This window comes from Saccoglossus kowalevskii, chromosome 13 (assembly GCF_978046115.1).
Source record: "Saccoglossus kowalevskii chromosome 13, keSacKowa6.1, whole genome shotgun sequence".
Taxonomy (NCBI): domain Eukaryota; kingdom Metazoa; phylum Hemichordata; class Enteropneusta; family Harrimaniidae; genus Saccoglossus; species Saccoglossus kowalevskii.
The window spans coordinates 4,159,494-4,175,394 of NC_140653.1; the positions used below are offsets into that span (position 1 = coordinate 4,159,494).

Genomic DNA, 15,901 nt, shown 5'->3' on the forward strand with positions numbered 1-15,901 from the left:
ATACGATAAATTTTAGCGAAAATAAATTCCAAGCGAAAATAAAGTATTTTACAGTACATATCATAGTATATAACTTTTTGCTTCCAACCACTAACAAACCACCAGCCATGCATTCACAGAAATATTTGATCTGAAAATCTATTTTTAAATAGTGGGGCCCTGGGGGTAACATTGTGCACTCCACTTTATCATTGTTGGAACCCAGGCTCCCAGCATTTTTACTGGGAACGTCGTTGAAGCAGTACTGCCATCGTCCGAATCGCACGGTCCCGTGTTTTCGATCTATAGACCTCTACACGATACCGTGTGGGATCACATATGCTAATTGCATATCTTAAGCAGTGAGATCTGATTGGGCGCGCCTCGAAACAAGGCGCCCAATCAGCTTGGACGTACCAAATTATAAAACAAAATTCCTGTTTTTGTCGCTATGAAGATATCCTTCCCACACAAAACTGCGTCGATTACCTGTACCTGATGAGGCTTGAGGGCACCAACACCGAAAACTTTCGCAATTTTATCATCACAAATATCACGATTCATGGGCGCCGCCATTTTGTTAAAATGAAACGCCAAAGAGGGATTTGTAACACGCAAACTGATTGGACAATGATTAGCCGCAACTGACTACTGGAGGCGCTGTTAGAATACGCATATTTGATGGTCATTCTGCCAAGGTCTGTTTAGAGGTTTGGCCGAATAATCTTAGACCTTGGCTAGCGAAAATGCAGTACTGCATGAACTACCATACAAGCCTTGGTAATGTGTTTTCAGGTTTAAATCATGCCTTATTACGGCCCAACAATATTATTTGTCACAGCGAACCACATGTGAGCTCTCTCTGTCTCTGTTGCGTGCCTCATTTGAGATTAGTCATATTAGTTATCCAACTTTGGAATCTGCGCGGACGAATTTATTTTTGAAAAGATAATGATCAATTTAACCCAAGTAAACCAACGGGGAAGAGAATACAACCAAACACCGATTAGCCACGTTACAGCCGTTTTGATCGATAACTTTCTTTTGTTACATTGAGCACTACCTATGATTTTAAACGAATCAAAATTATTGACACTGAGCAAGATGTGATTATTGGGATAACAGCAATACCAGAAAAGGATGGGTGAATGTATCACCTGTGAGAGTGGAGTAATCGTGTATTCATTTGGTTAACACCAAGATTGGTAGGTCTGACACTGCTGTACGATGCCCCGTTGTGCATCTTATGTATTACCAACATGAACTGAACACTATAGATAACACTGTTACAGAAAGGTCGATTGCTACTGACAGTGTAGGACTTGCCTAACCGATGCAGAACAATTGTTGAAACTATTGCGCGAATTTCTAATTGCCGAACGCCACAATCAGAAGACCCGATTGTAGTGACTCAAAGGGCATGCAGCAATACCTTGACTTGCACTAGCAATGTCAAGGGACAACCTCAACACTTACGTATTTTCCCCACCACCCGACTTATTGCAACAAAACTTCATAAGCTACAACAGACATTTGAATGGCTATTAATTCACTCACCACAGCATGGGTCCCACTGTTGGGAAACCTTATCAACCAAGAAATCTTCTAAATGAATCATTAGTAAATGCATTAAATCCCATTTGCTTGCTCAGCATTCTAGTTACTTGTTTTCCATGGTGTACGTTTTTTTTCTATGCTATGTTCAGGGAAGGAAATTATTCTTAAACAGGCAGATCCTGGCCTTAATATATGATATCCTATCTAATCGTGTATTATATTGGTTCAATTAGGCTTTATTTTGAAATCTTGTAATTCATCAGAGAAAGAATAGAAAATTGGGTTGCACTTATTTCTTGAGTCAAACACTGTTAAATGTTTCGGTGTTACTCAAATCGCTACACTACAGTATGTCCTTGATGTGTGACTTAGAACTGTGTGGTTAATAGAACTCTTAACTTTTAAATCAGTTCATAAACTTAATACAATTAAATTATTCTGGCTAATATGAGGTTATTACGAGAATACCGCAAAATATACACAAAGGCAGTACGGTGATCGTATCAGTAGTTCGATGCGTACATTGTGGTATTCTCATGAAAACCTTATATTTATTAAGCTATTTTTTTCTCAGCTTGTAGTAATAATTTAATGAGGGATAACTGGCCTAAGTAGCAAGGGAAAACATTTGGCGCTGTGCAATCGTGGCGTTTAATTGCAGGATTATATTACCACCAGGCGTTGATAGCTCTTCAGCATCTGAAATAAACAATAGAAAGCGGAGTAAACGTGACACAGCTTATTTTTAAATAAGGCAAATATTTAAACGCGTTCGAAACACTTTCGAGCACGCCCACACGGACGGGTAAATTATAAACAGTTTTAGTCAAAGATGTATAATAAAATTTGAATTTTAAATTATTAATAGTGTCTTGTTCAACGATCTGATTGCATTTAAACGTAACTAACAGCGCCACCTTTTCAATCATGACAAACGATCTCGTTCTCACCAGGCATGCCGTTATGCCCAACGACCTCGAGATGGTAATGCTCCATTCCATCTGACATGCCCTTGTCCGATGCCAAGCGTGCAGTTCTTTCTAAAGGGTTAAAGTTCATTCCCCAAAACAAGTTTGTTGACATTTTAATGTGCACTGACAGTCACGTGTTTTTTCGCGTTTGCATTTAAAAGATTGGTTTCACAATCGTGTTAAAAATGATAGTCCAGCATCGCCATTGTCTGATAGTCCTGCTGATACATGTTTATTCAATAAGCCGTTGGTTTCTTCTTGGACTCCACCAGCTGGTAGGAATTCTACACTCGGTCTTTATATCAACATTTGTCAACATAAAATCATTTAAGTTTTTAAGAGAAAATTTCACATTACACATAATCTCAGCAAGGATGAACATATAGCCCTTAAAACATTGTCATACAACACAAATATAGTTATCAAACCTGTCGATAAAGGTGGTGTAGTGGTGGTGTGGCCGAAAGATCTTTATATTTCTGAAGTCCAACGCCAATTGTCTGATGATTCATTTTATAAACACTTTGATTATGATTTGACTACTAAGAATAATACTGTTGTTAATAACGTGGTAACCAGTCTTATTAAAGATGGGTCGTTGCCATCTAGTGCCAAATTGTTGCTTATTGCCCATCCACGTACATCTCTGTTTTATTTATTTCCTAAAATCCATAAAGTTGGTAACCCGGGATGACCTATTGTATCTGCTTGTTCATATCCTACCAAATTTATTTCAACATAGCCTGATACAATATTTTCTCCCATAGTGCAGTCTTTGCCTACATTTATAAAAGACTCTTCCGACACCATTAATATTTGTAAAGCATTCAAATATACCGTTATACATCGTTTTATTTTTACACTGGTTGCCAAAGCAATGTACACTTCTATCCCTCATATTGATGGCCTCAAAGCATTGTTCATTTTTTTTAAATCAACTTGCCAGTCAAAATCCCCCTACCAGCGCTTTGATGCGCCTTTCAGAGCTGGTTTTAACTTTAAATTGTTTTTCGGGCCGTTGCTATGGGCACCCGTATGGGCCCTTCCTATGTATGTTTATTTGTGGGGTACGTTAAATAAGTTATTTTTAATACTGGCGCTGTGCCAGAACTTTTTAAACAGTATATTGATTATTGTATTGAGGCAGCATCGTGTACTCGCAGTGAAATTTTATTAATTTGGTATCAACATTTCATCCATCTTTAGAGTTCACTTCCATTGTTTCCACCAACAGTATTCCTTTTTTAGATATCTCAGTAACAGTCTATGATGATGGTATATTCACCTCCATGTTTTATAAACCGACAGATTCACATTCATACGTTTTGTATGATTCATGTCATTCTGAACATTGTAAAGACTATGCCATTCTCTCAGTTTTTACGAGTCCATCGCAATTGTTCTGATCAAACTGATTTTGAATATCAAATTAATAAAATGGGTTTATGGTTTTTGTTACGGGGATCCCTGCAATATGTCATTGACAGTGCCACTCATCGTGTTAATCGTGCAATTATGCCAGGATGATGCATTAACATCAACCCCCACTTTGCAGTCTACTCGCATCCCTTTGTTCTTACCTACCTTTCAGTCAACATATTCGTAAAATTATTTTTGAAGAATTTGATTTACTATCGTTTTCTAATAATGCCCAAGATTCCTCACTCCCTATTATGGCGTACATGCGTGGCACCGATATTAAAGATAAATTGGTTCGTACAGCATTGGCGGACCCGAATCTGCTATACACATTAAAGATTCGTTTACATGTACGTCATCCAACATAAGTTACTGTATTAAGTGTAAAAGTTGTAATATGCTTTATTTGGGTGAGACTAAAAGACGATTGGGTGATTGTTTTGTTCAACATTTGCGTTCTGCCAAAGACAACACAAGATTGCATATCCCGTGACTAAGCATTTTTGTACCCCCCCCTCCCATGATGGTGTATCTGATATGACTGTTACTGGTATTTTACAGGTTTACAGATTGTGAGCAATCATTAATATTCATACATCATGTTATGAAATGAACACAACTTACTCGGCGTTTGGTGTAATCACTTGGGGTTTGCATAGTTCGACAATGGACATTACGTTAACATCATAACTTATCGGATAAAATTGTTGGATCATCTATTTTTGTGAAATTTTGGAGGAGTATTCCTGATTTCACAAAACCATTTTAGATGTTGAAAAGATAGAAATGTTGTTTAATGGATAAAATGTAAACATTAACATTAGGTTTTAATCAAAGGACATTTTTGATGATATTTTACGTGGCGTGAGGTTCACTCAATTCGCGCAAATCAACCCTGAATTTGGAACGATCTATAAAACGTGGACATTCGTCTAATTAATTAATTAATTAATTATAATGAGCAGAAAAAAATGATCAGTTAAAATGTGCATAATTTATAATTCATGTATGTTTAGTCAGACAAGCTCACGGTTTGTGATTTATGCGTGTTAAAATACTTCCTCTTTTTCAGTTTATCTTTTAGTATCAAAATGTCATAGTATAAAACAAACAACCAACCAAACACAGGGGCATTCAAGCAAAGACAATTGTCTTTGATTCAAGCAAGTCAAGGGATATACATGCAGTCAAATAAATAATTAAATAGATGCGCCTCTAAGCCTCTAAGTGTAGCAGAATATAGAGTATAGAGATACCTTGTCACCTACTGCTATTTCACAAATATCGCTAGACGCCATTTACGTTACTAGGCACAGCTATTGCAGCGATTTTGATTTCTAGCGTTGTAATAACACAATAGAATAATAGTGTTATAGAAGGTAAGCCTCACTTAACTCAATAAGAGTTACATGAAATAAATCTCTATAAATTATTACAATCACATGGGAACATGATGATAACAAATTCGACATTAACGTACTAAATTATGGAGTAGTTTAGCTGCACGAGAATATAATGACTCAATAATAAAGATGAATAAATATACATGTAACACAGAAAAGTAACACTAGAATTATTTAAACATGTACAAATAAGCACTAAAAAATTACAAAACGCATCAACATCGCAGCAAAACGATATCAAATGATATAATTGGTAGCGTTAAAAAAACTCCCTAACAATTGAGACATTGCAATCGATTAGTGGATACTTGACAAAACGAAGCGATTAATATACTGGATTACTTATCCCGAAGTAAAACACTATATGTGCCAATCTGATTAAAATCTGATGTAGGTATAGGATAAATTATTTTTAAATTTTCATTTTTATTTTTTTGTAAAACACTGCTTAAACTTGAATTTGATTTGAATCAGATTGGACCTGCACGAAATGATGGGTGAATATTACTCAGAATATGGAAAACCGGCTAATAATCGAGGTAATTATTGAGGTAAATGCAAGTAGTTTTCGTTTGTCATGAGTATCGTTGAAATGTCGTAAAAGCGCTGTCATGCGTTAATGTTAATGGTTACTGTGGAATGTTTGTCGCTTGCAAAGGTCAAAGTTCAAGACGATAAAACCTACACTGGAATCCACCATCATTTGATTAATTATGCTATTGTGTTCATCTGCATATTCATAGAGATTAATGTTGTCAAGACAAGTCAGTTCACATCGGACCAGTAGTTTTCAATCTATATAGCACGACTACAGCAGAAAACCAATGTTTGTAGTAGTGAACAATCCATTTGTGGCAATGATATATATACATTTACGTATACCCAGAGGGTGTACACTAAGTTATAAGTGTGACTACTGTCCCATGTACACACTTGTGACAATTGCTGTTGATGCAACTGGAAATAATATTTTACGGCGAATGATCTTTTTTTTTATTTCATCGTAAAGTTTGATATACACGAATCACGTTAACGATATTGTCCGTAAACCTTGTCACTTCACATGGGCGTTGTGTTCTACTAGTGTCTGTATCGACTTCTACCCGAGGATATCACAGAAATGCATATTTAGTATTTCCCATATAAGTTAAATATCAATATTTACTGGTGACCATGTTGAAAATAGACCAGATGCATATACGTACTTCCAACAGCAAACGTGATTAAGGAGTCTTCTCGTGAGATTGGGTAACCAAACCACTAAAGTGGAAAAGTCGAGTGGAAGTAATCATTAAATTTGAATACTCAACTAGTGGCTTGATTTAAAAAAAAAACTTTTCCCACTTCATGGTCCTGTAAATAAATACCCTAAGTTGAAATATTTGCCAGCCAGGAAAATAGTAGTTAATTTAGACCACCGACTCCACATCGAAATGTGGTAAAAGGCGCATCGAACTTTATGAGTTCATGTATATTTGATCGCCAATATGTTTGAACCTTCTAATGTAAAGAGTTACAGTGTCCTTGGAAATGAGTAATAGATTGAATGTGGACGTGGAAATACGTAATACATTGACAGTATCAAAGTAGAAATGAGTAATGTCCTGACAGTCTGGACGTGAAAATGTGTAATTTCATGACAGTGTGGACATGGGAATGAGTAATGTCATGATACTTTGTACGTGGAAATGAGTATGTTATGACAGAGTGGGCGTGAAAAGAATAATGCCATGACTGCGTGGACGTGAAAATGAGTAATGTTATGACAGTCTGGACGTGAAAATGAGTAATGTCATGACAGTGTGGACGTGAAAATGAGTAATGTCACGACTGTGTGGAAGTGAAAATGAGTAATGTCATGACAGTGTGGACGTGAAAATGAGTAACGTCACGACTGTGGACGTGAAAATGTGTAATGTCATGACAATGTGGGCGTGAAAATGAGTAATGCCATTACAGTATTGACGTAAAATGAGTAATGCCATTACAGAATTGACGTGAAATTGAGTAATGCCATTACAGTATTGACGTGGACATGAGTAATTCCATTACATTATTGACGTGGACATGGGTAATGTCATTGAAGTATTGACGTGACAATGAGTAATTTCATGACAGTTTCGACGTGAAAATGCGTAATGTCATTACAGTATTGACGTGAAAATGAGTAATGTCATTACTGTGTGGAAGTGAAAATGAGTAATTTCATGTCAGTGTGGACGTGAAAATGAGTAACGTCACGACTGTGGACGTGAAAATGTGTAATGTCATGACAATGTGGGCGTGAAAATGAGTAATGCCATTACAGTATTGACGTAAAATGAGTAATGCCATTACAGTATTGACGTGAGATTGTGTAATGTCATTACAGTATTGACGTGGACATGAGTAATGTCATTACAGTGTTGACGTGAAAATGAGTAATGTCATTACAGTATTGACGTGAAAATGAGTAATGTCATTACAGTATTGACGTGGACATGAGTAAAGTCATGACAGTATTGACGTGATAATGAGTAATGCCATGACAGTATTGACGTGATAATCAGTAATGCCATTACATTATTTAGGTGGACATGGGTAATGCCATTACAGTATTGACGTGAAAATGAGTAATGTCATTACAGTATTGACGTGGACATAAGTAATGCCATTGCAGTATAGACGTGAAAATGAGTAATGCCATTACAGTATTGACATGAGATTGAGTAATGCCATTACAGTATTGACGTGAAAATGAGTAATGCCATTACAGTATTGACGCGAAAATGAGTAATGTCATTACTGTGTGGATGTGAAAAAGAGTAATGTCATGACGGTCTGGACGTGAAAATGAGTAATGTCATTACATTATTGACGTGAAAATGAGTAATGTCATTACTGTGTGGACATGAAAATTAGTAATGTCATGACAGTGTGGACGTGAAAATGAGTAATGTCACGACAGTGTGGACGTGAAAATGAGTAATGCCATTACAGTATTGACGTGAAAATGAGTAATGCCATTGCAGTATTGAAGTGAAAATGAGTAATACCATTATAGTATTGACGGGAAAATGAGTAATGTCATTACAGTATTGACGTGGACTTGAGTAAAGTCATGACAGTATTGACGTGATAATGAGTAATGCCATGACAGTATTGACGTGATAATCAGTAATGCCATTACAATATTTAGGTGGACATGGGTAATGCCATTACAGTATTGACGTGAAAATGAGTAATGTCATTACAGTATTGACGTGGACATAAGTAATGCCATTGCAGTATTGACGTGAAAATGAGTAATGCCATTACAGTATTGACATGAGATTGACTAATGCCATTACAGTATTGACGTGAAAATGAGTAATGCCATTACAGTATTGACGCGAACATGAGTAATGTCATTACTGTGTGGATGTGAAAAGGAGTAATGTCATGACGGTCTGGACGTGAAAATGACTAATGTCATGACTATGTGGACGTGAAAATGAGTGATGTCATGACATTCTGAACGTGAAAATGAGTAATGTCATGACAGTGTGAACGTGAAAATGAGTAATACCACGCCTGTGTGGACGTGGACATGAGTAATGCCATTACATTATTGACGTGGACATGAGTAATGCCATTACAGTATTGACGTGATAATGAGTAATGCCATGACAGTATTGACGTGATAATCAGTAATGCCATTACAGTATTTAGGTGGACATGGGTAATGCCATTACAGTATTGACGTAAAAATGAGTAATGTCATTACAGTATTGACGTGGGCATAAGTAATGCCATTGTAGTATTGACGTGAAAATGAGTAATGCCATTACAGTATTGACATGAGATTGAGTAATGCCATTACAGTATTGACATGAGATTGAGTAATGCCATTACAGTATTGACGTGAAAATGAGTAATGCCATTACAATATTGACGTGGACATGAGTAATTTCATTACTGTGTGGATGTGAAAAGGAGTAATGTCATGAATGTCTGGACGTGAAAATGACTAATGCCATGACTATGTGGACGTGAAAATGAGTAATGTTATGACATTCTGAACGTGAAAATGAGTAATGTCATGACAGTGTGAACGTGAAAATGAGTAATGTCATGACAGTATGAACGTGAAAATGAGTAATGTCATGACAGTATGGACGTGTACATGAGTAATGTCATTACAGTATTGACGTATACATGAGTAATGTCATTGGAGTATTGACGCGGACATGAGTAATGCCATTACATTATTGACGTGAACATGAGTAATGTCATTAGAGTATTGATATACATGAGTAATGTCATTACAGTATTGACGTGGACATTAGTAATGTCATTACAGTATTGACGTGATAATGAGTAATGCCATTACAGTATTGGCGTGAAATTGAGCAATGCCATTACATTATTGACGTGTACAAGAGTAATGCCATTACAGTATTGACGTGGACATTAGTAAGGTCATTACAGTATTGACGTGATAATGAGTAATGCTATTACAGTATTGACGTGAAATTGAGTAATGCCATTACAGTATTGACGTATACATGAGTAATGTCATTGAAGTATTGACGTGGACATGAGTAATTTCATGACAGTTTCGACGTGAAAAGTAGTAATGACATGACAGTCTGGACGTGAAAATGAGTAATGTCACGACTGTGTGGAAGTGAAAATGAGTAATTTCCTGACAGTGTGGACGTGAAAATGAGTAATGTCATTACAGTATTGACGTATACATGAATAATGTCATTACAGTATTGACGTATACATGAGTAATGTCATTAAAGTATTGACGTGGATATGAGTAATGCCATTACAGTATTGACGTGGATACGAGTAATGCCATTACAGTATTGACGCGTACAAGAGTAATGTCATTACAGTATTGACGTGGACATTAGTAATGTCATTACAGTATTGACGTGATAATGAGTAATGCCATTACAGTATTGGCGTGAAATTGAGTAATGCAATTACAGTATTGACTGTACATGATTAATGTCATTACATTATTGACGTGGACATGAGTAATGTCATTACAGTATTGACGTGGACATGAGTAATGCCATTACATTATTGACGTGGACATGAGTAATGCAATTACAATATTGACGTAGACATGAGTAATGTCATTACATTATTGACGTGGATATCAGTAATGCCATTACATTATTGACGTGGACATGGGTAATGTCATTACAGTATTGACGTATACATGAGTAATGTCATTACAGTATTGACGTGGACATGAGTAATGTCATTACAGTATTGACGTGGACATGAGTAATGCCATTACATTATTGACGTGGACATGAGTAATGTCATTAAAGTATTGACGTGATAATGAGTAATGCCATTACAGAATTGACGTAGACATGAGTAACGCCATGACAACGTAACACAATGCCAAGTCAAGTGATGTGCCTCTGCCAAAGCTTTAATCTGTGTTTGGTTTATCAGAAATTGAGCAACAAATAAAAGTGTCGATTTTATTTTATATTGATCCATAATTTGAAAATAAATTGATTAGCTTTAACGCATGTAAAACTCTGATGAAAATCGCCATGGCAGTGACATTTTAGATGGCAAATATCGAACGGGTGTAGGTGTCAATAAATCACACATTTATTCTTTTATATCTACAAATTTACATTGTATTGTTATTATTTCGATAACAAATTGCTATGTTTAATGCATTTATCGGTCGGCATTTCGGTGAACCCTGGGTACATCAGCTAGAGCACGATTAATCAATAAATGAACATAAATATGATCTGCTCTTGCAGGCACCCATACCAATGTGGAAATCTTGGATGAAGTGATTTCCTGGCGATATTCGTAAATACAGTAATATATTAGTAATACCTGAACGCAATGGCATCGGTCGATGTTTGTGGGGTATGGAGGCAATTTTTATGAGTGATCCGTGCTGTATTTTCACTCGCTTTACGACATACGACCGCAGGCTACACAGCGGCACCCGTGAAAATAATTTCCATATCCCAAATTCCATGTTGCACTGTCATAGTACATGGAAATTAGTATGCCTCGCCAGCACTCATCCGGGATGTACGTGGACATTTGCAGACACTACACTCTTCCTGACAACGTGCTTTGTGTACACACGTGCCTCTACGAGACAAAATAAGACTCAGTAAGAAAGAATCCCAATTACCCGGGAATTCCAACACACAGATCTGCCTATAACCCCCTCCTGTTCTTCAAATCTTTAGCCAATCTTCAGCCAATGGCATATAGGCCGGCGAACCTTACAAAACAATCTTTGCATAGTATATAATTTGTAATGTATGAAAAAAAATTACGACGCGCTATAAATGTTAGTATTTCCTTGGGATCGATTCACCTGCTGACCATTCCCTGCTGCCTTACAGAACTATTAGTTTCAAGGTCCTAACTACAAGATGTGATTTGTATTACATCTCAACTACCATATTACTAATCATACACAAGCAGGCGTTCGTCACTGGTTTTAAATTAATGCGGTCTCGTGATTAAATGCTGACTGACAGGGATCAAACACATCGAGAAGAAAAACAAATGAATGGTTGGCGAGACCATGTAATTTGCGGCTGCGCAAAGCAGTCTCGCTGGAGGTCTGTTCACTTCATCTCGCATTCCGCTTTGAACAGGTAGACTGAGACACAATCTGTGTCATAACTACAGTTGCATTAAAGGTCGTCTGATGAATGGTCCAATATCTGTCGTAGCTTGAAGGACAACAGTTTTATTACATGTAACTTGTCCGCGGTTGACTATATTGTTGGTACCATTGAAACCTCCAACATGTGTTCGATTTATTATCATACCTACGGTGCCGGAATTGAGTTCATTCGACGGATTATTCACTATCGACAGCAGGTACACGTTTGAACAATTTGTAGCACCCAATGTGTCACCGATTAGAAAGATAGACGCACAGCCTCTTCGTGTTTTTCATATATTCCCTTGCAGTGGTGAACAGAGATGTGAGCAACTTTTCCACAAACCTATACGTATATCCGTGTATCTTGTACATAATGATCGCGTTGTCAGCGGATTCACTCACAAATGAGACCAACCTAACATACAATTTAACCGATGTTATAGACAGCAACGGAGCTATCGCAGTTATGACCACTATCATTGTACCTATTATATTTTTTCTGATCACTCTGATCGGCGTTGTCGGCAATGGGCTTGTTATATTCATCATTACCAAGTACCCAGGCATGCATAATGTGACGAACTTCTATATACTGAACGTGGCTATTTCCGACTTGGCGTTCGTGGTAGTATGTGCTCCGATCACATCAACTCTCTACTTCATGCCCGATAACTGGATATTTGGCGACTTTGTATGCAGACTCGTAGCTTACACACAATATGTGAGTATTTCTGACTTTATGTAACTTCTGAGTAGTTTTTTAGTTCGAGCTTTTGTCTATATCCGAATTAATATTCTAATGAATTGTGACAATATGTGAATGTTGCTGGCCGAGTGAGCTTCATTGTAATACAGGGTAGACTTATTCAACACTATTACTCTCTATTTGGCAGGAAACAATAATTAATATTGCTAGAGCGAAAAATTACTGTAAAAATCTGTTTTAGCTTTTTCCCATTATTCCTTTTGACAAAAAATGCATTTATCTCTCGCCGGTAGTAATCACCCATGACGAGTTTAGTGCTGACCCAACATAAATTTATCCTTTGTTTGAAACTTGTTAGTTTGTTATTTGACTATTAACTTAAGGACGTTGCTTGTCTCGTGATATGAAATATTGAATGATTGTGTTGTGCTATCATGCAAGCCATCATATATACTGAATGACCAGTAACAAGCGATCCGAGTGTTTTGATAACGCCGCGTCACCGTGGCATCATTTAAAATTGGGTCTCATATTACTAATGTCGTGGCCCCTGACCTACCCTGTGATATAGATTCTCTCATGTTATACCCCTAAGGTATAGTTGTGGACAGCGCACACATTCCTTGACTTCGATGGCTTGCTGTCTGACTTGTCTTGGCTGTTGATGATCCCAACAGCTGGATCGAGTGTTTCACGCGTAGTGGCATTGGATTAATTGCATTGGTTGAGAAAAATAACTCAGAATGTTCCATGTGTCCATTTCTCATTGGATGAAAGATGCATAATTTGACGTGAATACAAGTACTATATGACGCTATCAAATATACGTACTGTATTCTCAGGTGTTACACAATTTACGCAATTATGTTAGTTAAAAGTTCTCATCAATCTCGCGTTTGCTGTATTGTGCCTTTTTATGGCCAACACATCTGCGAGGTAATTTATACCATCTGCACCGACAAACCGAACGTTCAGACAATGCATCTAATGCCATGTTGTAAATATACACCACCCGGATTTGGGTGACAATTAATATCAACATATGCTTCATGGCTAGATATGCCTACGTTACACACGAGCAGACGTGAATCGTTAGAATAATTAGAAGAAGGGAAAGGCGGTATGTGCAAATTATCAAAGCGAACAGATTCCGGGTTTAGATGTCACTGTGCCGACAGTCAACAGTAGAGGGCGTGTTTTGCGTTCTACGACGAATCTCTTATACTTCACGAATATTTAATGCCACTGTAAGCAAGGAAAGCAGCGTTTGTTTTATCTGAAGAAATAAATTATGGTGATCGATTGCCTAACTCTTATCCGATCGATTGCCTTACTCTTATCAAACTCGGGGAATACAACCCGTCGTACATTCGAATAAAGATTTCATTTTGTTTAACAAGAAACCACTCTGCCAACAACCATAGCTCATTACAGCGTGGTATGTACAGTTTCTTATTACGTCGTCAGCACCTGGTGTCGCACATTGGCTGAGATTTTATTGCAATTACACATAACTTGCACTCGTGAAACTGCCATTGATCAAACCAGGTCAATGACAAAAACACCTAAAATTTGTGCACGTGCTCTACTAGTTATGTGAGCCAGAACATGCGTTCAATGTCACACATTATGGTCTTTCCAGCCTGCAAATGGATATGTGCACGTTTTTGCACTCATTAATATTTCAAATAATGAAAAGCAACGTTTCCTTTTTTGTACATATTTGAAGTAGAATTGAAGTTCACTGAATTGAGGCGCAGCACAGTGTGACTTCATCACCGTGTTTCCGACCCGCCGTCCAATATTAATCTCATTGAATGAGAATACTTGGCGTTGCCACTTAATATTGGATACTAATGAATACTCATAAATCATGTTAAAACAGACAGCTACATGCCACCTGCGTCAGACAGCTAACGTCGACATGTTGCTGGATAACTTCGTTCTTGTAAGTCATTAATCCACGAGATTTAGAATAACTGGTATAGTTACAGTCCATTTAGCCCCCTTTGCATACTAAACAAATATGGTCTAAGTTTATAGCTACTCGCATACTTGTTAGCCAAGACGAGTTCTTTCCAGTATTAAATAACAACTTTATTTATAAGGAAAATTCAAATCTGGAAAAAAAACACTTTATGCTAAGTGCGGTTTGTTGTGTCAGGTAACGCCATTTCCCTTACAGAACGTTGACTCGTGTAACCGTTCGAATTAGTTCTTTCACAGCACGCACATATTTTTACATCGTCGTACATGTCGCCGTTTACATATTATAGGAAAATACAATCTGACATTTTTCCCTTTCCTGGATAAGCTACACATGCTATCTGATTCCATTTTAATGATGACAGAAAGCCGTGGGAAATCACAATTAGAATTTTGACATGAATTCACGGCACAAGTCTCAGTGATATACTACGATTAATTAGTGTTAGAGACTCTTCCATCCAGTTTCTGTGATCAGGAAAATACAGTGCGTCAAGTGTCGTCATATTGTTACGATTTTTTGAAATTTGGAGGCTTAGACGTCGTGCCAATTACGACATAGTTTAGATAACAATGCATGGACCCGCAAACGTGCTGTACTGTAATGTAATAAGTGAGGACGATTGAGGACATGCATGGCGGTGATTCAGTGAATGCTATCAGCACGTTAAAATTAAAAAGCGTTCCATTATTTTACAGTTCTGCTCATAACGTATTTACCCCGCGCTAAGGGACACATTTGACCTGCAGAATTGTTGAACACCGGACTCAAACAAATACCCGAGTAATATATGCGAGAACATTTCATTGAGCATTCCAACTACCTCATGGGATTGTATGTCCGGTATTGACACAGCGGAATAAGTTGCTTTTATGTCCCCGGTCGAAAGCGGAGTATAAACACAAATGTGTGAATTCGCGTACTTTATATTTGTATACATATGTGTATTTAGCGAGCATGGTCTGATAAATTAACGGAGAAAACATTTGGACCAGTCTGATCATCTATACTATACCAATACATTCTCGTACTACATATCTTGGAAAGTATTTGTAGTGTTCCATCCAATATTACAATATAAATACAGGCATAATCCACATAGTACACTAAAGGGAAAGTGATACGCTTGCTATCCCGATGTCCAGATTGGTATGTGAATATTATCATAGTTTATATATCTGAGCAAAAAAATGTTGTAATAAAAAAAAATATTGTCAAAGTTATATCAGTCAT

The 15,901-nt window shown here is 37.1% G+C and overlaps 1 protein-coding gene across 1 annotated transcript in view; it reads left to right on the forward strand.

Annotated features, from left to right (window-relative positions):
- Nucleotides 1-12,348: 12,348 nt before the first annotated feature.
- LOC100375977 (G protein-coupled receptor 54-like) overlaps nucleotides 12,349-15,901 on the forward strand; it is a 41,520-nt gene continuing 37,967 nt past the window's right edge. The window contains exon 1 of the mRNA XM_078011509.2: nucleotides 12,349-12,696. Within this exon, the coding sequence (XP_077867635.1) occupies nucleotides 12,349-12,696 (348 nt within the window). The remainder of the gene's footprint in view (nucleotides 12,697-15,901) is intronic.